This window comes from Lytechinus variegatus, chromosome 16 (assembly GCF_018143015.1).
Source record: "Lytechinus variegatus isolate NC3 chromosome 16, Lvar_3.0, whole genome shotgun sequence".
Lineage (NCBI taxonomy): Eukaryota > Metazoa > Echinodermata > Echinoidea > Temnopleuroida > Toxopneustidae > Lytechinus > Lytechinus variegatus.
In genome coordinates, this window is record NC_054755.1 from 12154671 (window position 1) to 12178575 (window position 23905).

Sequence of the window (23905 nt, forward strand, 5' to 3'; positions counted from 1 at the left end):
ATATGCCACATGCTAATTACGTAACCGCATACAGTTACTTTGAGCCAATATTTTGTCTTGATCTACTTTGTTTCATGTTATTTAAAATTTGCTTGTGCAACTAACTTTTACGAAAATAAGTTGTCTATTGGTGTGAAGAATGCCTACACGTAGAAATCAATTCCTTTGAAATATACATTTGTAAATAAAATGAGGGGAAAAAAAGAAGAAAAAGAAATTCGCACTGGTAAACAAGATCGACTCTGCAAAAGACCGGTCATGTGACTGATGACCAGCCAATACACACCGGCGTTACAAAAGTGTTTGATCGAGCAAGTACGAGCGTGGATAATGGTCGGGGAGTTGTGGAGCAGTGTGTGTACCGTATCCCGTACGAAGGTTTTTCAACTTCAACCCGAATCCACTGTTCCTAATTAGCAAAGCGCTCGATTTTCAACATGTTCCAGCTTCTCCGGTGATTCTGGAAATGTAGAAATTGAATATTTTGAGCTAGAATGTTGGAAAATGATGTCCGAACAAGTGGGAGAAGTCATGACTTCGAATGCTCCCATTCCCGCTGAAGTAGATTTGTCAACTGCCTACGATAGGTGAGTGAGCTAACGCAACCGGGACCATTTCGTGAAATTGAAAATAATTTTGTTTTTCGATACATAAATTCACTTTGAATGAAAATTTTTCGTTCATAAATTATTTTTACTTTTATTTCAGCCGACTATTTGGATTCATGACGACGGAAGGGGAAGAGGGAGCCCAGAAAAAGGCCATGTTAAATAAGGTATGTGGATCAAAATGATATGACTGACTAAACGAACCCGGCGCGAATGTGCACACATAAACGCCCTTGCCACTGGCTAATGCAGAACTTTGTGTGTGTTGGGATCGCTTTGACTTAGTCCTGCGTGTAGGAAAATAAATGGGAGTCACTTTTAAGGGAAGGCTCAGGCAAGGCTCCACATTAATTTTTTTTCTTGAATCTAACATTAGTAAATTGACAAATGAAATATTTAACATTTCATTTAAAGAATCTAGTAAAAACTAATGTTACATTCTATTTCATATAACATGAGAGCTGATTAATTGACAAAAAAAAATGAATGAAAAGAGAAGGACTGATGTCTGATCCATTGGCAGTGCCAGTGCAGTGGGTGATTTTTAAGTTCAATGTTAGTTTTTACTTAGTTTGTGACAAAGAAAGGCTACTGAACAGAGCTCTTATTAACACTGAGCTGAGTTCAGAAGAAGGACTATTGTATGCCAACTGGTCATGACATGTTCTGCAAATCATATTCTCAGCCCCGGTTTCATGTGAGAAGTCACAAGGACGTGTTAATTAATTTACTTTGGATACTATACAAATACATTTCAATCACAAACTATGCGCGGCCACAGCTGCAGTTATACTTGCAATTGCAAATGCAAAGAAAATAAATCTGAAACTTCTCAAAGTCAAATGATAAAGGAATTTTTCCTCAAGTCAAATTGAAAATATCCCAGTTTGATATGAAGGCAGGCACATAAAATTCATTCAGATTAATAATTCAAACTCAGTAAATCTTAATTGGGTTTAAAATTGAGCTTAAAGTCCGTCACCTCTGCCACATTCATTGTTTATTCCTATTTGAAGAAAAATGAAGTGCAGCCCTCAAGGCATAGACCATAGGGAGTCAGGGAGTGTTCCACAAAGTAGTTTGTCAGTGATTTTCAGTGACAGAATTTCTCTGAGTGAATCAGATGCAAGAATCCAGTAGCTTGTAACAAATTGTAACTGAAAGTCACTATTTGTTTCTTGCTCCCCATAGAATTTGATGAAGAAGAAAGAAAATGTCAATATTAAAACAACTTATTGCGATCTACATGGTATCTTGGGCTACGTCTATCAGTTTTGCATTTATTTAAACATCACATTGGCATAAAGAAACAAATTGTTGTAAACAGATTTATAAATGCCTATAATAAGTGTAAATATGAATCATTTTCATTGTTTTTTATTACAGACATACAATTTGTATTTGAAAAGAGGATTGGGTCTCATTCTGGTAATTTCATTTAATCAAGTGCTGTAAATGAGTAATAAACACCAAAAAAGATTCCTCTTGAGCCTGCCTGTCAATATTGTGTAAGAAATAATAAAAAACTCCAAATATCAAGAAAGTTAATTTGACAAAAAATATTGAATATTAAGAAAAACAAAAATTGAAATGTCTGATTAGACAAGGCTCGACATTAGCGGTGGCCCGATGGCCCGGGGCCACCAAAAATTCATCTCGGGCAACCATTATTGAAAAAATGTTAAGTTTTGGTGGCCCGAATCGGGCAACCAATAATTTTCAAAGTAGCGCAATTTTTCTCCCGATTTTGCATGTATTTATCAACTTTCTACAGTTCAAATTGCAAGCCATTCGTCATGCGCCTTTTTTGTTAATCTACACACAAATACACACACACACAAAGATTGCATAGTCATGACAGTACGTAGGCCTACCGCTAGCATACAGTAACTATTATTCAGCCGGCCGCGCCGGCTGTCTGGCTGAGCTTTGTGTGCATGAAACCACTGCAGCTAGCTAGCTAGCTGTGCACGAGCAGACTATTCAGACTCAGGGAGCTGCGATACGAAATGTTACTGCTAAGAAATCTTCCCCAGAACTCTGAAAATCTACGTCAATGTCACATTTTACACCAATGAAATGCCCTTCTACAGTCCGTATTACTGAAACCTGATTATCTGCAAGAATTAAAAGGAGGAATTATGACCTCTCTTTTGACTCAAAAAGACCGATTTCCAAATGCATTAATACACATAAAACACATAGGTGAGTACTTCAGAGTCCCATATGTGCATTTGTATGTATGTTGATATTTGGTTTATTTCGAAGCTGTGTCTCTTCTAGCCAAAAATAAATAGGCAGCTTCTTTCTTTCTTGTTTACAAATGACTTCTTCAACCACTCTTAAGGAAGTAAATACTTTGGGAAGGGATTTCATTGATATGAAATGTGAATTTTTCCATCATTTTGTCAAATATAGGGAAGGAATTTTCTCACTGTTTTTTTTTTGCCGTTTTCTCATTTTTTTCTTTCATTTTTTTTTTACAGTGATTAAACCATTTATACCCCTTCCCATTGAATATGCCCGATTAAAGAACATGTTTCTACTGAATAATAATAATTTTCCCCATTTTTTGATAATTTTGTCTTATTCATTTTTCTTACATTTTCTTTTGTTTTTTCTCAAATGTTTTTCTCCTGTTCTTTGTTTTTTCTCAAATGTTTTTTCCTGTTCTTTGTTTTTTCTTTCATTTTTAAAAATTTTTTATTTCTTTTTTTCAGTATACTATTCTAAAAATGATTTTTGTTTATTTCCCCCTTTTACACATTGTTCTAATTCTGCAGCATATTTTTCTGTGATTTTCTCCTGCTATAATATGCTGGAAAAGAGAAAATAAACTGGATTTGGGGCCTGCATAATCTAGGTTTTATGATAAAAAAGGAAGAAAGGAAAAATAATTGTTTTGTAAATCTATCAGAGTATGCTATATGCACTATGTATTTACTTTACCATTATGAGTGTGTGTCGATACGGTGATTAAGAGTCCACAACCTGGGAACAATACAATTCTTTTATTCTCTTTCAATCATTTCATATTTACAATGATAGAACAATTTATATATTACCACAAAATAAGCAAAGTAAAATAACAGCAAGCACGATTTACATACAAGATGTACAAAGAATAGTGGTACGTCTTAGTGACTGCAGAATATTTCAATTTGTTTTATTCATTTTAAATTAATATTTTTCTTTATATTTTTCGGGCCACCAAACTTTACTAATGGGCCACCAAAAAAAATTATTTGAAGGTTTTGGTGGCCCGAACGGGCCACCACCATGAAAAGTTAATGTGGAGCCTTGGATTAGAAATTGGCTTCTTTTTAAATCAATAAGATTCAGTGTTTTTTTCTCTATATTATTGTAATGCTAAGTTCATGTCTCTTTCTTATACGAACAAAATCAGCTGGGCAAGACTAATCCTCAGACCTATACAAACGTGAGTCATTAGTATCAACTGGTACATGGTTAATCAATGCTTACCACATCATCTGATGTCAAGTCTACAAAAATAATATCTATCTAGTCTAGAAAAAGACTAAGCACAGTAAATTATTTGTGTGTAATAAAGTTGTACTGTATTTGATCTACTTTGACTTATATTTGAAATGATAGATCTTGAAAAACAATGTGTAGATTTTCAAAGGCGTTTGTTTAGTTATCATATAATTCAGTTTTTAGATACTTTGAACAAGTACAATCTTATTTATAATAGTAATAATGTTGAAAAATTGTAAAGGAGATGATAGAAGTTGACATCAGAGCTAATGTTCAGGGATTTATCACTTTTTAGGCATCATAAAAAAAACTGTTGATATCTCTGGTGACGCTGAAGCTTGCAATATTATTTTTCATTGCACACGTTTTTGCGATAGTGATACCCTGGATTGCACAAGGAAATTTGCATGTCATGTGATTCTTTTTACCAATCACAAAGGTAGACCAGGCATTATTGTATGTACGCTCTGAACACTGCATAAATGCCACAACGGAATACTCTGACCCGTCAATTCATATTCATGTCCATTCCAGTATGACTTCAAGTGCTGTGCATATTTGTACAAATGCACAAGCAAGAAACGTTAATTAAAAATAGATGGACCTACAGACTGAAAATTATGATTCAGTCAAGTAAAGCAGCAAATCTGATAAACAAGCCAAGTGTCAACACATCAAAGTTGCTATTCTCATTTTGTTTCTGAATGATGTATGTGGATTAGAGGGGTGTGCATATTATTTTTGAAAATTTCATTTTTTTTAACAACTAGTCATGCACAGAGTCCTACCCATTTCCATGGGCGCACACAGTCAAATCAGTCTGAGTCACATTCTCAAGTGTACAAATATGCACAGGGACATGTAAGGACTGTCCTGATTTTTCCCTAGAATAATTTTTATCTTAAAATAATTAAAAAACTGTTAAACATGTCGGGATTAAATCCTGACCAGGTTCACACAAATTCAGAATACTCCCCAGGGAGTGGAGGATGTGCACACATTGTGTGCGGGATTGACTGATTGAATCCGATGACCGAGGTAATATATTTGCAAAGCGCTTAGACACGTCGTTCCGATGTATTAAGCGCTATATAAAAGTGGATTATTATTATTATTATTATAGAGAAGATGTGTCGCAAATCTAACTTTGCGTCATATTCAAGCTCACCCCTTTCCTCACAACTTGAAAAGAGCCCTGTGTAAAATACAGGATCATTACAAACTCTTTTTTTTGTATATATTGTGAATGGCCGAACTACTTGTACATAAGAAAACACAGGTAACCCTATATAGGGCAGTTTTATGATCCACTTTTTTATGTTCATTCAAAAATCTTAAAACTTTTAGCCGAAAGTATGCATGCATGTCATATTGGTCAATTCAAATCACTGTTTACTCACCTATTTGTTATTGATAATTCTACTTGAGTCTTGTCTTTGCCTTGATGTATACATAGAGATTGTATTATTGCCACGTTATTGCTGAACAGTGCATTTTTATTGATAGCTCTTTGTTCAAGAATGCAACCTAGTTTTATGACCTACATGTAGGCCTCTATTAATTTCACATTTATTTCATAACATTCATGTGTAATGGAGAATAGGGAAATCTATTATGGTATTACCTCACGGAAAAATAATGATTTAGCTGTTAATGTTGCAAAATCAGGGGGATTAAAAGTTTGGCTCAGGACTGTATCACAAAGCTCAGTGCTTAATTTTGTAGTAATATTTGTAAGTTTTGATTGCACATAATACCATCAATCATTAAATCAGTTGTATGATCAATCCTTGTTTGTGTTAATAGGTCCAAATAAAACACATATTCTGAATGATGTTTTTAATGGAAAAGTCAATAGTCCTAATCGGGGAAAAGGATAGGGGAGCTTACGGGTATTTGCTACAAAAATGTTAATACATACAAGTAGGCCCAATAGAATATTAAAGGACCCCAATGAATCCCATTGGGTTCAAATAAACTTCAAGTTTGAAATGAAGAGAAATAGGAAAAATAGCTTTTGTAATGAAAATAATTAGATTTTGCTTAAAAATTTCTGGACCACATATTTTTTAATGAAGCAAATTTATCTATTAGGTAGATCTATATTTTGATGTACATGTATAAATGATGAAAGGAGATGCTTATTTGACCTACATATAATTAAGGGCCTTTTCACACGTGAATCTTGAATCATCATTGTAATGATGATTGCAATTCGTCTTTAGAATCATCGGTCCTTTCACACGCTCACTCGAAAATGAAGGCAGTACATGTATGTGTCCTTGGTCACTTGTCAATCAAAGCACTGCATTGCAAATACAAACTACGATGAGTGCATGACAATTGTATCATCTTCGGAAGTGCTTGAAAAGTCACATAAGCTCCGCCCCCTTAAGATGTTATGGAGGTCAAAGCCTTTCACACACAAAATTCGTACTGTAATTTGAGTGAAACTTACACTGGAATTCACCTCCGGAGTAGAATTTGAATTTGTGATTGTGATTAGCGTTTTTGATTCTAATCATGTTCTGGTTTGGTTTCACACATGCTAAAAATTTGTCATTAGCCTTATTTTTCACTGGAATCATCCAAATTACGAATTTTTTTTACTATGTGAAAGGGCAGTAAGTGACTTGCAAGTGTAACTGGGGGCCGTTTCATAAAGCTGTTCGTAAGATAAGAGCGACTTTAAGAACGACTGGCGAACCTTTCGTACGCACTAAACTAGGCCCTACACTAAACCATCACCAATGAATATACCATTTACCACATGAAAGGATCACCAGTCGTTCTTGAAGTCGCTCTCAACTTACGAACAGCTTTATGAAACACCCACCTGGAATGATGATTCTGATTTTGAATCCTGGGGCTCGTAACAAAAGAGTTTGTGATGATTTGAATATATGAATGATTCAGAAAGAACCATCCTCATTGGTTCCTGGTCGGTGTTTTGAACAAAGTGTCATGCATGCCACGATGATTTTGATCAATCATTTGCATCGATTGTAAACCTTCATGTTAGGGGGGACTGTCCCTAGACAGAGTTTCTAAACTGCCTTTAAGTCCTAAAAGCGGCATTATGATAAGTGCACAAAACAGACCTATTGTAAAAGAAAAATTAATGATTGCTCAAACTGTTCAGGTATGTAGTTCAGAGAGTACATTGTCGTTAAGTTTCCTAGGGCCCAAAGCAAACTCCTGTTTGTGTTTTTGTGAAAATTGGACTTGTTTACGTTGGCGTGAAAGGGACATATCTGGGTCAGGTCTGCATCGCTTGGTTGACATGTAACATTAGAGGTGTTTACACCGGCCCATTTAGGTAAAATAACTGGGATTTTGTTGGTGTAAGATGTGAGAGCATTTCTTTGGGGGATTTTTTTGTAATGGGTACCGGTAGGAAGTAATTCCTTAAGAAGCTGTGTGCGCTATGAACGCCTAGCTTAGCCGGGTAATATAGGAGCGCCTTGAGCACCTAACAAGGTGGATATGTGCGCAATATAAATATCCTATATTATTATTATTATTAATGTCCCATTATTGGAAGGCATATAAATATGAGAACTTTTGAAGGGATGACTGATAATTTCTCCTACAGTGTACATCGGATATTTGCTTTAAGGCGGTGTGAATTTGTGAAAGCAAACGGGAGAACTTTTAAGAAAAGGCATACAAGGGGAAAAGATAAATACATTCTTTGTTATACATGTATATGCATGTAGGAATGCAGATGTTTTGTTGCAAGTTCATTTGAAGTACAATTTGAGGTCTTTTTCTGGCAAATATGAATGTGTGAAATGATAGATAGGGTAATATATCTTTATTAGCTAATATACCCAGCAATCCTCAAATTTACAATAATCCCTCATAATATGAAAAAAATATAGCATGATGCGGAGGTATAAAGCATTAAAGAACCCTTGATTTTGGCAATCGCCTGATTGATCAATTGTTTTGGTTGAGTGTAAGGCGTTGAGGTTACTAGAAATTTTTATTCTTTGCGGTGATTTAAATTTTGATTCGGGCCAAAGTAAGGTATGACTGCAGTGAATGAATTCAGGTGTCATTGACAAGAGTTGCACTAAAATCCATTTCAAAACACTTTGAGTAATTTACTTTAGAATTGCTTTACACTTTTTAGTACCAATTCTCAAGTTGATTTCATTGAAAAGGGATTTGCAAATATGTTCACTATTAAACTCATATAGGATTTAAACATTATCGGCATCTGGGGTTCATTCATTGCATTTATGCCATACTTTGGTGCTAATCGAAATTTACATCACTGCAAAGAATACCTCCTGATCATCTAAGTGTTAACACATACCCTATAAATATAGTATGAAATTATTTGGGAGAAGATACTTTTTCCAGTCATATATAATGATTATATGTTCATGACATATTTTTCTCTTGAATTGGGGATTTGTGGGGTGTCAATTTTTTTGGACTCACACGGATACTGGCATGGGTTTCGATCCCGGCCGTCCTTGATGCCTAATTATATATTTTTAATGAGAAATTCATTGAAATTAGACCTGACAAGAGTGAATTATGAAATAATAAAAAAAAGTTGATGAAATATTTACTTGGTTGGATAGGGCTGAGACTAAAACCCGGGTACCTGGGTTCCGCAGGGAAGCCCTTAGGTACGCCCTTGGGTATCCGAGTAGGAAAATCAATATCCGATAATTGCTTCCAGTATAATATGATTTGTATTGCATAATGTAAGACATGATTGTTAGTTACTCATCACAAAAGTACACAAATCTCATTTTGAATGTCACTGTTTACCCTCGAAATATCCATGAATCTACAAGTTTCTGAAGTGATGGTGTGAATGAGATTGTTTAATTGTCGCCATGTTTCTTTTGCAGCTTGAACATACAAAGCGCCAGCCAATCATGTTCGTGTAACCATTTTCAGTTCATCATAAACCCAAATTGGTACGGTAACACAATCTTGATTGGCTGGCGCATCCGACGCTCAATTGACTTTGTGCACGTTGCGATAGATTCTACAAACTCACAAACACAAAACAATATCGATGCTACTTCGTAAGATTTGACAGGAAAGTAAGAAGTAATCAAAATTTGCTTACCTTTGTGGTATTGATGAAAAAACGGATCCTCCGAGAAGAGGCATACCTTTCATACTTCATATAGGAAAGTCAAATTCTAGCTCGAATTCAGTACGAGGTGACAGAGTATTGCAGACTTGTTTCGATAGAATCCTGTGTGGGGCACTGGGAGGCTTGCACTGCGCATGCTTTATTTTATAATATTTTCATTCATGAATTGACTTGCAGCAGTGGCTGGATGACATCACCTATGGGGTTTTCCACCAGTCATATTTCATGCGTCATGATTTTCGGGTACCTGTGTACCCGCCCAAAAATTACCGTGGGTACCCGAAGACAAAAATACCCGAAAGTCCCTGGCCTCTGGTCCGGCATATGTCGTAGCAGCTGGTATGATAGCGAATTTGGTCGGTACTTTGAAGCCCAAACAAGTTTTGATAATTTTCAGGTAGTTCAGGCTGGTGTGAATACACCTTAAATAGCTGAAGTTCACATTGCCGAAGATCCCTGATCCAGGGATGTGTTTTTCTGTGTTAAAAGAACATGAGGCAAACATTAATGGTTTCAAAGAGAAAGTCAAGCTGTGAGAACGATTAAAACAAATATTGTGAGCTTTCAAATTTGTTTGAAGTTCATTTTTTAAGAATGTACAAAGGTCCACCACTCCACTGCAATGCATTTCTCTTCATAGAAACAGCTGGAATGTTGAGGCTGAATATTTGTGTTTAGCCCCATTCAGGCATTTCTGTGTTGAGTACTGTACTTGTACATGTGACTTGTAGCAGAGCTGAGCTAAAGTTGTCATGATTTGTGTAATTTTTGTGCATTATGTATGTATATCTCTATGAGACTATTTATAAATAATTTGTTTAATTGATAGAGACTGGCCAGCAGCTCGGTCAATGTACATGTACATGTGTGTTCATTATATTGCACAATAGCTCAGGGATCTGTCCCAGTGTCCCTTATCATAATAGTGATGTATGTTTGCTTTTACATGATCCTGATCAATAAATATGAATCACTGTCTGTCTGCATCCATCTGCATGTACATGTATTCACTCTCTTCTCTTTCCACACTCTCTTGATTTCTCTCCTCATCTCTCCTTTTCTCCCCCTCTCTCCCTCTTCTCTGATTCTCTCAATTTTATCTTCCATTTGCTCTCTCATCGTCTTTGCCTTCTCTTCCCGTTCTCCTTTTCTGTCTCCTTCCCCCTCTCTCACTTCCGCACTAATTTTTTATACTTTCTATGTTTTTTTTCATTCCCACCATCTTTTGTCCAATATTTGCCCCCCTTTTTTCCAAGTTTAAGTACTTTTGCTTCATGATTTGCATTTGCCACTGATGTTTTGATTGAACATATGAACCACCTGTCTCTGTTTATGTCTCTGCCCCCTCTCTCACCCTCTCTCCATCTCTTCCATTCTCTCTCCAGGCCATCGCTCAGCTTGAGCAGGAGATCAAGAAGAAGGAGGTCAGTGACCCCAAGATCTACTGCAAGCTGGGACATTACCATTTACTGCTGGGAGAATACAGCAAAGGTCGGTGAACTTTTGAGATCGTTCTGTTCTCCAAATCACAAGGCATGATTGGACCAAGTTTCACTCCCATCACGTATCAAGTGACAAAAACACATAGGCCCAAATTCAAAAAGGTGGTTTTGAAAACCCAGTACTTAATGGCACTGGAAATCATTGGAAACATACAGGGATACAAAATGAGCTAGAAATGATGGTACAATCAAATGAAATGTGGTGTTTAATTGATCAAAACAGTGCATTGATTATCACAGAGTGCTGATTAGTATGTTCACTCTGCACTAGAATTCTATCTCGTACTGCATTTCTGCTTGAAGTGACCCATCTATCAGATTGGTTAAAAAATTTTATTGGAAAGTGATGGTATTATATGCAATTGGCTTGCCTCTATGGATGTATTCTCAAAAGAGGTTGCATTTGTATCATCTTATAAAAGATGTTTGACTGAAACAATACCAGAAATTGTCATAGTCCATTGGTTTGTCCCATGGTACCATTGAAACATCTTTTGAGAATATGAGACTATAGGTTTTATACCCTTTTGCATAAATAGTTCCTACAAAAAACTATGATACATTTACTTTCAAATGGTAGCTCCCACAGAATCCATAGTTTTGGTTTGCTGTTTGAATTGCCATTATTGGATAAATAATATTACAGGGACCTTATGACAATGAGCTATTAATGTGTGTGCTGAAATTACCAACAAAGATATGAACACATGGGCATGTGTATTCTTGAAATTTTTGGAATACGACCTGTCTGTAAGACAAACATTTCATGCCTATGTTGCTTGTCACTCTGCAAGTAGTAATTTCTACTAGCATCATTTGGCACACATTAAAAAAAAATCTAAGTACGGTACAAACATTTGGTTGGTTATTGTTTTATTCTTCTCCATTCTCATCAGGAAGGAGGAGAAATATATTTTACTGTCATTATTATAATAATCATTTGTGTTTAATTTACATGTTGGAGCAAGGAAATAACTGTTCTTTTGATAACTTATTTTTACCAACATTTCCTCTTGTTTATTCATAGCTCTGTCAGCCTATCAGAAGTTCTTCACATTGGATAGCGAATACTGGAAGGTAAGGGATTTATCAACAGCTGAAGACTTCTTTAAGCCTGAGCATATCTAGGGGAAGTCTGCTTGGTGGGGGGGGGGCAGAAGAATTAGGGGCATGAGTGCCCATTCAGTTGGGGTGAAAAGGACACCCCCAAAAAGAAAAAAAAAAGAAATATAAAAACATTGAAGAACATATTCAGGGGAGTGTTTATACTTCATTTTCATCCGACAAGTCTAACAACTTTCCTGAGAGGCACTGTTATAATAGTAACTGTCAAAGAAAGCAGTACTGGAGTCCGTTGCAGAAAGAGTTGCGTTTAAACGCAAGTCAAAAAATCAATCGCAAGTCCAAAATGCGTGCTGTTGATTGGTTGAAAATCAAGTTGCGCATGATTTTAAGAGTTGAGTTTGATTGCAACTCTTTCTGCAATGGACCCCAGGTTGGATAAAACGTCTGACCGGTCCTTTCATGAAGCGCTACTCTGAACTCTAATAAGCTCTAGTATTATAAATTTGAAATTGACAATTGATCTGTCTGTGCATGTGTCAACTAAGGTTTTCTTACTACTCCTGGGCCCCTTTTTACAAGGAAGTACGATTGATCCAATCAATCGTAACTCTGGAAATCTATCAGGGTCATAATTTTTTCTACAGGAAATTCGCAAATGTCTTTCGTAAACAAAGGAGAACACACAAAATTGTCAAGAAATCAATGAATTGATGGATATACATTCATATCTAGAATTTTTTTTGGAACAAACATGCATTTCATTTGTTGACTTTGCTGGCTTTCCATAGTTGCGATTGATCGGATCAATCATAACTCTATGTAACCCTAGCCCCAGTTCTTATGACTGTTGAACTGGTGAATCAGAGTTGTGCTGAAAATGACATGACACACGTCCCGTATTACCTTCTCAATTTGACGAAAAAGTGTACATTGTGTCCTAAACTTGTGAACAATTTTTTTGGCAAGACGGAAACGCTTAACACCCAATGGCACATATATGGTTGTCAATCTCAGAGAACCATTCAGTGTTCAAAACAAAAGCTCTTTATTTTTATACCAGCTAGAGAAGGAGACAATAAAGGAATGTATTTTTTCCCCCCTAAAATCCCATAAAATATCTGGGATGAGAGTGATTATAATAGTTGTGTCTTACAAAAAGAAGCAAGGAGGATGGCATGGGATTTGAATCTTGAACCTTGTGGTTCTCAGTGCGAGGGGTTATCCATTGATGACCTGCAATGAAATTGACAATTGATCCATCTGTAGTATTGAAAGAAAGTGCGGGCCAAATGATAAATGTAGCAACTGTAATTCATTTCCTGCTAAATGCAGGTAAAAGTCACCTCTAAATATTTATCAAGGAAAAATTAAATACTGGTATGCAATATTTCATTGTAGATGTGTTATCGTGTTAAGAAAATATCAATCGACCAATTTATTAGTTCTACAGACACTTCAAAATAGCTTTGTAACTTACACAATTAGTGTAAAGGTGATTGCATTTTTAATATAAAGTGTACGTTCCCTATTTATTTTGTGCATCATAAGTACAATAATTACTGCTCTCTTTATCATAATTTTTTTCTTTCTAGATATTGATCCTAAAAAAACCCAACAAACAAACAATAACTTGAATTTATAAATGCATGATTGAAAATACATAATGACATCTCAGTGAATTCCAGATTCCAATCCTAGGAGATCATATTTACCAAAAGGTGTTTTTTTTAAATCCCTTTCTCTTTGTAGGATGCAACCTTTCTGTATGGGCTTGGTATGGTTTACTTCCATTTCAGCGCCTACCAGTGGTAAGTCCGACATGTTATATTCTGTGCTGCTTTGTAATTTGTGGAATTTATTTTTGTGTATTATTGTGATGAAATTATTTTGATTTAAATTTTCCTGACTTGTCTATATGTTTTGATTTATTTATTCATTTGTTTATTTTTTGTTTTTTATTTATTTTTTTATTTATTTTATTATTATTATTTTTTTTTGGGGGGGGGGTCCATGTTTAACCTGGTAGAGAGTTTGATCTTTTTTCCATATATGTGTTCATCTTTGAAGAAATGTTTGGATGAATTATGAGGGACTAGAATGGCTAGATTATGTGTTTTAGTGTGTATGTGTGTGTACATTGAGTTTTGAAGAGTGCTGGAAAATTGAAGAGTTTCTTTGAGTATTGACTGGTCTTATCATTCATAATGATGATACTGATTTATAGTAAGCCAGATACAGAGTGCTTGAGGGCATAATGAAGGAAAGAAGAAAGAGAGAGGGAAAACAAAATTAGAGAATTATAAGAGTTGGAAATGTGAGTTTCCAGTATGTCTGCACTATATCAAGAAAATTTAGTTGAAAATTGGCCTAAAATCTACTTAATTAATAAAAAAACATTGAGCCAATAATCATAAATGGGAAGCTAGACAATTGCCTCATTGTCAAAAACATTTAGCCCTTACTAAATAAAGAAAAATCCTGATGAATATATGCTGTTGCTAAGAACTGTAATTGGGGTCAATGAGCAGTTAAAGAACATACATAACTTAGATTTTTCAATTCATACATTTGAATTCTATGAAGAAAGGAATTTCTTTATTACCATGGTTACCATTCAAACAAACAGAATCAAATCCCCATTTGACATGCCTCTTAATAAATCAACATGCATCACGACTTGTCCGGAACAGCTTACAGTTGTTTTCATTGGCACTCCATTGTTTGTGGAAGCATTTGTGGAGTGAGCCCTCTGTAGAGAATTCCTGGCCAGTTCCAATTTTGGTTTCCTGTTGAGAATGAAAAAAATCTCTTTGTGTTCATTCTGCCTGTGAAAAAGCTTTTGGCTGGTGCTTTAGTCTTGATTGAGGGGAAGTGTGTTATTTTAATATTCTTATTCTTTACGCTACTATCATATTAAATTTCCCTGTCATTTCAGGAAATTTATTTGTTTTATTTGTCTATTTTAGTTGATTTTAAAGGGGAAGTCTGTGCTGACCTAGGTTTGGTTTTGATTAAAGCATAACAATTTTTAGAGAATCATATGAATGATTATTCTCCAAAGAAAATATGTTTTGAAGTCATTTGTATTTATTTTGTGTCACATTGAAGGAGCATTACATTAACTACATAGTTTTTATTTAATATCCTAAATTGACACAATATTGATTCCCAATTGTTGTGAGTCTGAGTGAAATGAGTGATACATGTATATCTTTATTCTTGAAAAATGTACTGAGTCTGAAACTGATACTACACGAAGGTCAGCTTGTCGCCCTAGAAAAAAAAAGTGTATCAAGCAGAACTACTTTGGCTTTTTTTTCCCACTCTTATTATTTATAAAAAGATAAAGATAAATGCCCGTTGCTGTAAAGATTTCAAAATGAGTTTGTACAGTATCCAATCAACATGGTATCTACAGGTACATGTACATATAAATTAGAAAATATGTGCGTAATTATTTTTGAAGAAATTGTGTAATTGCTGAGAAATTAGCAAAACAAACATCAAAATTAAATTTGATCATGGTGTCTGGTCTTTTTGCAAGCAAAGATAATACAATGTCCCACATGTTTACCCTATCTCTGTTTGCAATCTTCAGTGTAATTGATTTTTTTTTCTCAAGTCGAATTTTTTTTTTAAAGACTAAAAAATATGCCCCAAAAACATAAATATGTTCAAAATCAATGATTCCATGACTTCTTCTTAGCTTATTAATTGGCAGAAAATGTATTTTTAAAGTCTTTATTAGAGTGACAAGGGGTGGAAGTTAGATAATTAAACCTACATGTAGCTGTAATCCTACTCTGAACGAAAATTTTAAATCACTCTTCTATGGAATGCTGGGTTTCATAATATATCTTGTATATTTGAGGCAATTGTAATGTGTTAATTAATTCCAATTCATATTTGTATTTTCCTAGTTTTCACAACTCAATTAATTTTATTACATTTTTGTTTGCAGGAAGATAATGATTTTTACTTAGTAAATGAGTTGACAAGTGGCACTCCATACCAGTGGCGTACCTAGGATTTTCCACAGGGGGGGGGGCAAAACCGTCCGCCAAAAAATTTGACAAGCCAAAAAAAAGGCCTTCAATCAAAAATAAAGATATTGTCCCAGAAAAAAAAGTGCCAAGCAAAAAAAAAAAAGGTCTTCACGCTCCTCAGGGGAGGGGGGGGGGGCAATAAAGATATTCAAGATCGTCGGGGGGGGGAGGTCTTTCAACCTCGCCAGGGTGGGCAGGGATACGTCCTTTGCATGGGTTGTGATTCGTCGGGGGGGGGCAGACTGCCCCCCTGAATTAGAGTAATACAAGTCTTTTAATAATACCCTGTAGTTTATTCCAAGCATCCCTATCTATAAAACATCTATTTTTTCAAGTTTGCAAAAAATATAAGTAAAGCTCAATGTACTGGGGGTTTTTTTCAGAAAAAATTTCATAAGATGGGTAAAAGTAGAAAGCTCATTATTTTGTAGCAGTCTGGGATTGTATTGATTCATGATGTAAATTACCAGTTAGGGAAAGGACAACTGATGTTAATAATTAAAAAGAAAATATTTAGGCTAAATATTGACACACATATCATGGTGGTGTTTTTTTTTTACCTTGAAGTGTATGAAAACCTATAGTGTTGATTGGTGTTATACACTTAGATTGAAATCTTGGGTCACCTTTTCAGGATCATGGCAAATGATGATAAAAAAATCAAGACTATTGGAATTATTGAATGATTGAAAACTATCCTGCATGCTAAATAGGAGTGAAGATTAAGCAATTATATAATCGGGGCTGAGGACTGGCGGATGGGGGGGGGCAAAGCTGGCCCATCCCCCCCCCTTTGAGAGGCACAATCAAACTTTGAAATGTAAAAATGCTGTTAAAATAGAATATTATTATTGATTTCAGTTGTTCCTCACATTTTTCTGTGTGTCATGTTGACATATTTTCTGGGACACATTTTAAGCCCATCTAAAACTTTTAAAAAGGGTCATTGTAAATTATGAGTATCATTTATTATTAGGATCTTTCAAAAATAGCAAGAGTTATTTTTTAAAGAGATGATTCCTAGTGAAAATTTGAATTATAATAGTGCCCTCTCTTGGTAATGTTTTTATTTTTCTATAATAAATTGCAATTTGAACTCATTTTACAAATTTAGTGGTTGGATAGAAAAAAATAACACCCAGATATTTTATTTTAATCACACAGCTGTTAAAAATGATTTTTCCATATAAATTCACAAAACTATAAAATTCAAAGTTCATATTCTCTACATCATAAATGTTTTAGGACATACAAAAAAATGGAATACTACAAATAGGGAATAGGCATGAGTGCAATGATGCGAAATTTCGCATGAGGTGAAAGAAAGATGCTCTATGCAACGAGGTGTTAGCCGAGTTAAATAGAGTGTCTCTTTCTTTCACCGAATGCAAGCGCACATGACCTCGGGCAGCATTGCGTATTTAGCGAGCAGGCTATACACCTATTTCACCTTCATTTTTTACTGAGCGCAGTGAATTGAATCGTATTGTGACGTCACCTCCTAAAGCCGTGCAACGGTACATTTTGGATGGTGCATCGTGTGTGCAACTGTACGAATGTTTAACATTCAGTCTCCCATCTGATTGCGTACAACAAGCTAAGGGGCGTTGTACAAGCGAAAAAGCAAAATCCCACAAGTGCACATGCCACCGGACAGCATTGCGCATGTAACCAGCATCCTACATGTATACTGAGCACAATGAATTGAATCGTATTGTGATGTCACCTCCTAAAGCCGTGCAACGGTACATTTTGGATGGTACGTCATGTGTGCAATGGTACAAATGTTTGACATTCAGTCTCCCATTTGCTCGTGTACAACATGCTAAGGAGACATTGTACAAGGTCATTCAGTCTAGTTGGGGGATTTACTATAACTTCAGACTTGACTTTAGCTTTGCTATAAATCCCTTGAAATATGTATTCACTAATCCTACTCACTTTTTAAATCTGTGGCCTCTTTAATGTGCAAGATATGAAATAAACATGTTTTGAAAAATGAATTTTGTGATTCAACATGAAAAAGATCAGGCCCATGTTCCATAAACAAGATAAGCTTTTTGCTTAGTTTGAGCAATTTGTCTTAGCATTTATTTGTCGAAGAAATCTTCCTAACGATATTCAATAAGCTTTAAGACATTTGTCTCAAGTCAGACGGTATGGCTAAGCCAAAGTCCCAAATTCTATGACGCCATGAGAAAATTAACGTCACGCTACTTTTGTCGCGAACGTAACAGCTTCTCTGCAGTGAAAAGTCTATTCGTTTTATGTGTAAAGAAAAATCGCATCATAACAAATATCAAGATGGAGGCTGAGAAAAAAAGGAAGGCCAATTTCACTGAAGGAGAGAAAATTATGTTAATAGCAGAAATAAGAGCGAGGGAAGAGATCTTGAGACCTAAGCCTAATTCATGTATCACGTTCCAAGTTAAAGAAAAGGCGTGGGCCGAAATTGCCTTGAAACTAAAACAATTAAGACAACTCACAACTGTCTTTAAGTTAGGGCAAAATTCTTATGGAATACAGACTGCAGTTTTAAGAAAAGTTACTTAGCCATTCATCCTATATCTGTCTTAGCCGCACAAAAACTCTTCATGGCCAATTCTTAATGGAATACGATTTTGGCTAAGAATTGTGTCTTAGACAGAAAATGAGACAAAATGCTTCAATTTCTTTCTGTCTCACCTCCTGCATAGTAGAGAGAGACTATAGGCGCTGCTTTTCCGATGGCAGCGACGGCGTCGTGAACATTGAAATCTTAACCAAGGTTAAGTTTTTTAAATTATGTCATCATAACTCAAAAAAGTATATGGACTTAGTTCATTAACCTTGGACATAAGGTTAATCAGGTATTACTGATCATTTGCCCGAGTTTCAGGTCACATGACCAAGGTCAAAGGTTATTTAGGATCAATGAACTTAGACCATGTTGGCAGACTCGATATTGAAATCTTAACCTAGGTTAAGTTTTTAAAGGGGAAGTTCACCCTGAAGAAAACTTTGTTGCAAAAATAGCAGAAAAAATAGTAAAAAATATTGGTGAAGGTTTGAGGAAAATCCGTTAAAGATTAAGAAAGTTATTAGAGTTCAAAGTTTTGGATTTGTGACGTCATAAACGAGCAGCTGCCCCATGTGTTATGTAATATAAAATGCATGAATTTCAAATTTTGCATGGTTCCTGATGACTTAATTTTGTTTTCTATTCATGATCGGGTGTGAAATAATTTGTCTATTGATATACAAAAGGTACAGTTAAAACCATTTTCAATTTTCTGAGAAAATGACATTTTATTGATTTTTTACCATTCGCTATGTAGGAATGCTGCTCGCATATGACGTCACAAATCAAATAATTGAAATTCTAATAACTTTTTAATTATTTGATGAATTTTTCTCAAACCTTCGACAATATTTTTTATTATTTTTTCTGCTATTTTTACAATAAAGTTTTTGTCAGGGTGAACTTCCCCTTTAAAATGTCTTTATAACTTAAAAAGTATATGGACCTAGTTCATAAAACTTAGACACAAGTGTAATAGTGTATGACTGATAATGCTGCCTGAGTTTTAGGTCACATGATTAAGGTCAAAGGTCACTTACGGTCAATGAACTTTGGCCATGTTGGGGTTATATGAGGAATTGTCAAAACTTTAAAAGTTTATGGATCTAGTTTATGAAATGTGGACATAAGAGCAGTCAAGTATCCTTGAACATCCTGTGCAAGTTTCAAGTCACATGACCAAGGTCAAAGGTAATTTAGAGTCAACAAACTTTGGTAATGTTGGAGGTATTTGTGGAATTGTCATCAAACCTGTAACTTCAAAAGTTTATGGATCTAGTTCATGAAACTTGGACATTAGAGCAGCAATGTATCCCTGAATACCCTGTGCGTGTTTCAGGAACATAGCCAAGATCAGAGGTCATTTAAAGGTCAATGAACTCTGGCCATGTTGGGAGTATGTGTTAAATTGGCATTGTAACTTAGGGTGTGTTTATGCTTCCATTGCGACGACAGAATCAGCGATTTCAAACGTCGATTCAAAACGCGGATCGTAAACGTGGTTCTGGGAGTGCTGTTTATGCTTAACTTTTCAGAGCAAATCATGATCTCCAGCTGGCTTCGCATCGTAAAGCGAGGTCAAATTGGGTGGCCTTTCTTCGAAAGTTTTTTTTTCCGATTGTTGTTTTTACGTAGAGATAACAAGGAGCAATACGACTGTATTTGCCCGCGGATTTTCATCTCACCGGAAGCATGTACCAAATGACGTCATTTAAACACGTTTACGATCGTGGTTCTGTTTATACTTCCCCAGAAAGCCTGATTCTGGTCAAACGACGTTTACAAACGCACCTTTTTGTGAGTTTCGATCGGCGTTTTGAAACAGCGTTTAAATGAAAGTAAGCATGGACGCAACCGTGTTTAGAAATCACGTTTAGAAACGCTGATTCTGGCCTGAAAAGTGGAAGCATAAACTCGGCATTGTAACTTGGAAAGTTTATGGATCTAGCTCATGAAACATTAACATAAGGGTAATCAAGTATGAATGATTGTTTTGCAAATGTCTTGGGTCACATGATCATGGTCAAAGGTCATTTTGGGTCAAAGGACATAAAATTATCATGTTAGTTTTTTCTTCTGTGAATAATAATTATTCATTAGCTGTTTTCGAAGGCAGCACTGCTGCTATATCAAATTGCCTAATGCAGGCGAGGCTGCCAGAGGCGTTCCTCTTGTTGACTTAAGCATGCTTATTTCGTTTAAAATGGAATACCTGCCCAGTTGCCCAATCAATTTAAAATATTTGCATTTTTCTGATGTCCAATCATTAAATGAATAAGAAACATGGTTAGAGATCAATGCAGTTCTTGAAGGAAAAAAAATATTGATAGAGGTGATAGAAACAAAATTATGTCAGAATTTAATTTAACAGCTGAAAAAAACCTTCATTGGCCATACACTTTTGTACGGTTGGAATGCTAGAAGACATTTAAGTGTAATTCACATTAGATTAAGCTTTAAGTTAATATTACTCCAAGGAAACTAACTTACTATACGCTTGAAAATCCCCTATATACAGTAAGTTATGATACATGTACATGAAGTGTATACAAATGATGAGTTCACGCCTATTGCCTGCCTGTATGCCTAATAATTCTGTGACCTCCATTATAAAAAGCTTAATGAAGTTTCGCTTGATATGTTTTCCTTGATTTTCTTCTGTTGCCTGCAGTAACAGCGAGGGAGACCGAGTTCTGGGTCGGGTTAACCTCGAAAAGAGATTCACACTTGTGACCTAGTTTTTTTTTTATTCCCCAGGGAATTTGTGTATCCCTCATAATTGATTTTGTAAAATAACTTTTTTTTGTATTTGAGTGATGGTATTGAAAATGCATCATCACTGATTATGCTTATTATTTGTTATTACGACAGTCGGTTATATTCTATAATTTTAAGCGATGAGAGAAATTATTACAAGTAGTAGACGCTAAAATTTTCAGATTTGTGTTTTTTTACTTTGATAAATCATAGGCCTACAGTATATCTTGAATGGTGCACTGGATTGGTCTTGGAGAGAGAATGTGAATGACTCCATGTCCTCTAATTGTTAACTAATACCCCTTTCATAAACCCAATTATGCGGATAATATCCGCATAATTTGGTCGTAAAATCGGAGCGAGACCAGAGTTATCCGCATTATTTCAATGCTGCAATTATCTGCATAATAGCGGCATCGGGACCAGATTTTGACTTTATGAACGCATTTCCAAAGTAATGCGGATAATTGCCATGGTGCGGTCACAAGGTCACCCTTTTCCAACACAACCCCATAGGAAAGGGTGTGTGCAGTTGCCATGACAATTATCCGCCTTTTTCAGGTCGGGCGCTCGTAAAAAATAGTGCGGATTATTTTCGGAGTTTGTGAATGCCATTTTTATTGAATTATCCGCATTACTCTTAGGCGGATAATTGGAGGATGGGTTTGTGAAAGGGGTATATTAGTCTAAACCATTGGTTGGGATGGAAAAGGGTGTGACTTAGGTCGGCCCTCTAACTCCTCCATCAGTCCCTTTTTTTTTTTTTTTTTTTGTTTAATGATCTTATATTTTCTAAATGTTTTGATTGCTTATGATTGTGATTTGTTTTGATTTGTCCAATAAAAGATATATATAAAAAAAACTCTTCCATCAGTCAGTTTCAAAATACTGGAATGATTTGCCACTTAATTTTTTTTTTTATAAGACAGTCTCCATCACTAGCAATTTTCAGAAAGGCATTAAAAACCATCCCTAATTTGCTATCATAATTTGAAGCTTTCAGATAAATATAATTTCATTTAATTTATTGATAGTCTGATCTGAAAAGCAGAGCATAAGTATTAATACAGTGTTGTAATAATATGAAATGGAGGTCAGAGTGTGATGTTTATGAACACACTTTTAGAAAGGAGGTCTTGGATGAAAAGGGTCACGACTTCTTGGTTTTATTGGTCAGTTGGGTTTGGAGTGGATATTACATGGAGGCCTACACGTCCCTGCCTATATACATGTAGGTCAATATTGCTGGTTACCTGCAAGTGGATCAGTCAATAAGGGTCTTTTCTTGATGCACATCAGAATTATACTAATGGGCTTTTATGAAGTAAAGAGGACCTTGCATAGTGCAATTGAATTCTAATAACGGTTTTGTTGGAAATAAGTTTGGACAGTTGCTTCCTTTCAGCTCCCTGCATAAATTCATTTTAAGAAAGATTTCTTATTCTACATTTTATTAGTCATCTAGACTTGATTTGATAACTGTATTGAAATTTCAGTTTCCGGCAGGTATTATTGAATGAAAAGAGAGAAGGGGGGGGGGGGATTTCTGCCCAGAATGGACGTTTGAACAATGTTTTTGTAGTTGAAAATATTGTTTGTGTTTGTGGAATTTTATTGGCTTGTGACAGGTAAGACAGATGTCAAATAAATGTTTTGGAACATGATACTGTTAGAATTGGTGGTTGATATTACCTACTTAACTTGGCTGATTGTATCAGAGAATTCAATCAGATGATAAATTGCCATCATATAGCCATGTAATGGCTTATTTTACACTGAATAAAACACATTTACCAAATTGCCAAATTGTACCTTGTCAATTTATATATCAAGCAGTGTACAAGACAAATCTTCTTTGCAATTGCCTATAGGCCTACATTATTTGCAATTATCAGTATTGAAGAAAAATTGTGTGGATGCTTTTCTTTAACATCAGTGGTATGAAACAGGAAAGAAATGAGGGCAACGAGCGATTTTGCTTTTTGACAGCTCAAATTGCCCCTAAAATTCCAAAAATTTGTCATGCATTGGGGCAACTTTCTTTTAGTTATCCCAACATCTGCCAAAAAATTTAGAAATTCAATATTTTACATGATGAAGATTGACTATCTTACATGCATAAGTTGCTTGTTGCTGAAAAAATTAGCCCTTCAAAAGGGTTTATGGACCCCAAATTCAGCAATCGCCCCAACATGAAGGAAAAAAAGTTCCCCCAATGAAAATTGTTTCCGAGCCTGGAAACATTCTGTGTCATATTTCATACATTGATTGGCTCATGATTTGTAGGAATAGCAAAAACATCCTTGGTGACTTACTTGATACAGTTATACGAAAGGACACCATGGATTTAGCTCTTGGCTGAACCACAACATGACCGCATTATTACCCAAGAGATGAGACAGATGCCAGCAAGGGGTATTATTTCACATTTATATGACTTGATATTGGCATAAAGAGCTGGAAGGAAGGGAGGGAGGCAGCCTTAGGCAGGAGGGATCGGGGGGGGGGGGGGGGGGCGAGGGGAGGGAGTGGCCAAGGAAGGGGGTGGTAAGGGGTAAGAGAGGGGAGGGAGGGAGCCTGAATGGGAAAATAGATCTTTAAATGGGGAAAGCAGGAGCAAAGAAAAGTAAAAAGAAACACTTAAAAAAACAAAAAAACAATGTCACATCAAAGGAAGGAAGGAATAAGCCAGCAAACAGATCATTTAATACTGGGGGGGGGGGTCTTGTTCAAGAACCTAC

At 35.6% G+C, this 23905-nt stretch overlaps 1 protein-coding gene across 2 annotated transcripts; it reads left to right on the forward strand.

Annotated features, from left to right (window-relative positions):
- The first annotated feature begins 230 nt into the window (after positions 1-230).
- LOC121430159 (histone demethylase UTY-like) lies at positions 231-21160 on the forward strand. Of its 2 annotated transcripts, XM_041627436.1 has the most exons (6): positions 231-587; positions 709-775; positions 10620-10725; positions 11764-11813; positions 13551-13609; positions 21079-21160. In XM_041627436.1, exons 1-6 carry the CDS (start codon positions 505-507, stop codon positions 21143-21145), a joined length of 432 nt encoding a protein of 143 aa, XP_041483370.1. In that variant the 5' UTR covers positions 231-504; the 3' UTR covers positions 21146-21160. The 2 variants fall into 2 exon arrangements, with proteins under 2 accessions (XP_041483370.1, XP_041483371.1); XM_041627437.1 differs by lacking the exon at positions 21079-21160 and having other exon boundaries at positions 13551-13715.
- The last annotated feature ends 2745 nt before the right edge of the window (positions 21161-23905 follow it).

Bases quoted from the DNA above. Each gene is read 5' to 3' on its own strand.
- LOC121430159 (XM_041627436.1), top strand. From the start codon at position 505: ATGATGTCCGAACAAGTGGGAGAAGTCATGACTTCGAATGCTCCCATT. The intron at 588-708 runs GTGAGTGAGCTA...CTTTTATTTCAG, and splicing joins TTGTCAACTGCCTACGATAG to CCGACTATTTGGATTCATGA. The intron at 10,726-11,763 runs GTCGGTGAACTT...GTTTATTCATAG, and splicing joins GCTGGGAGAATACAGCAAAG to CTCTGTCAGCCTATCAGAAG.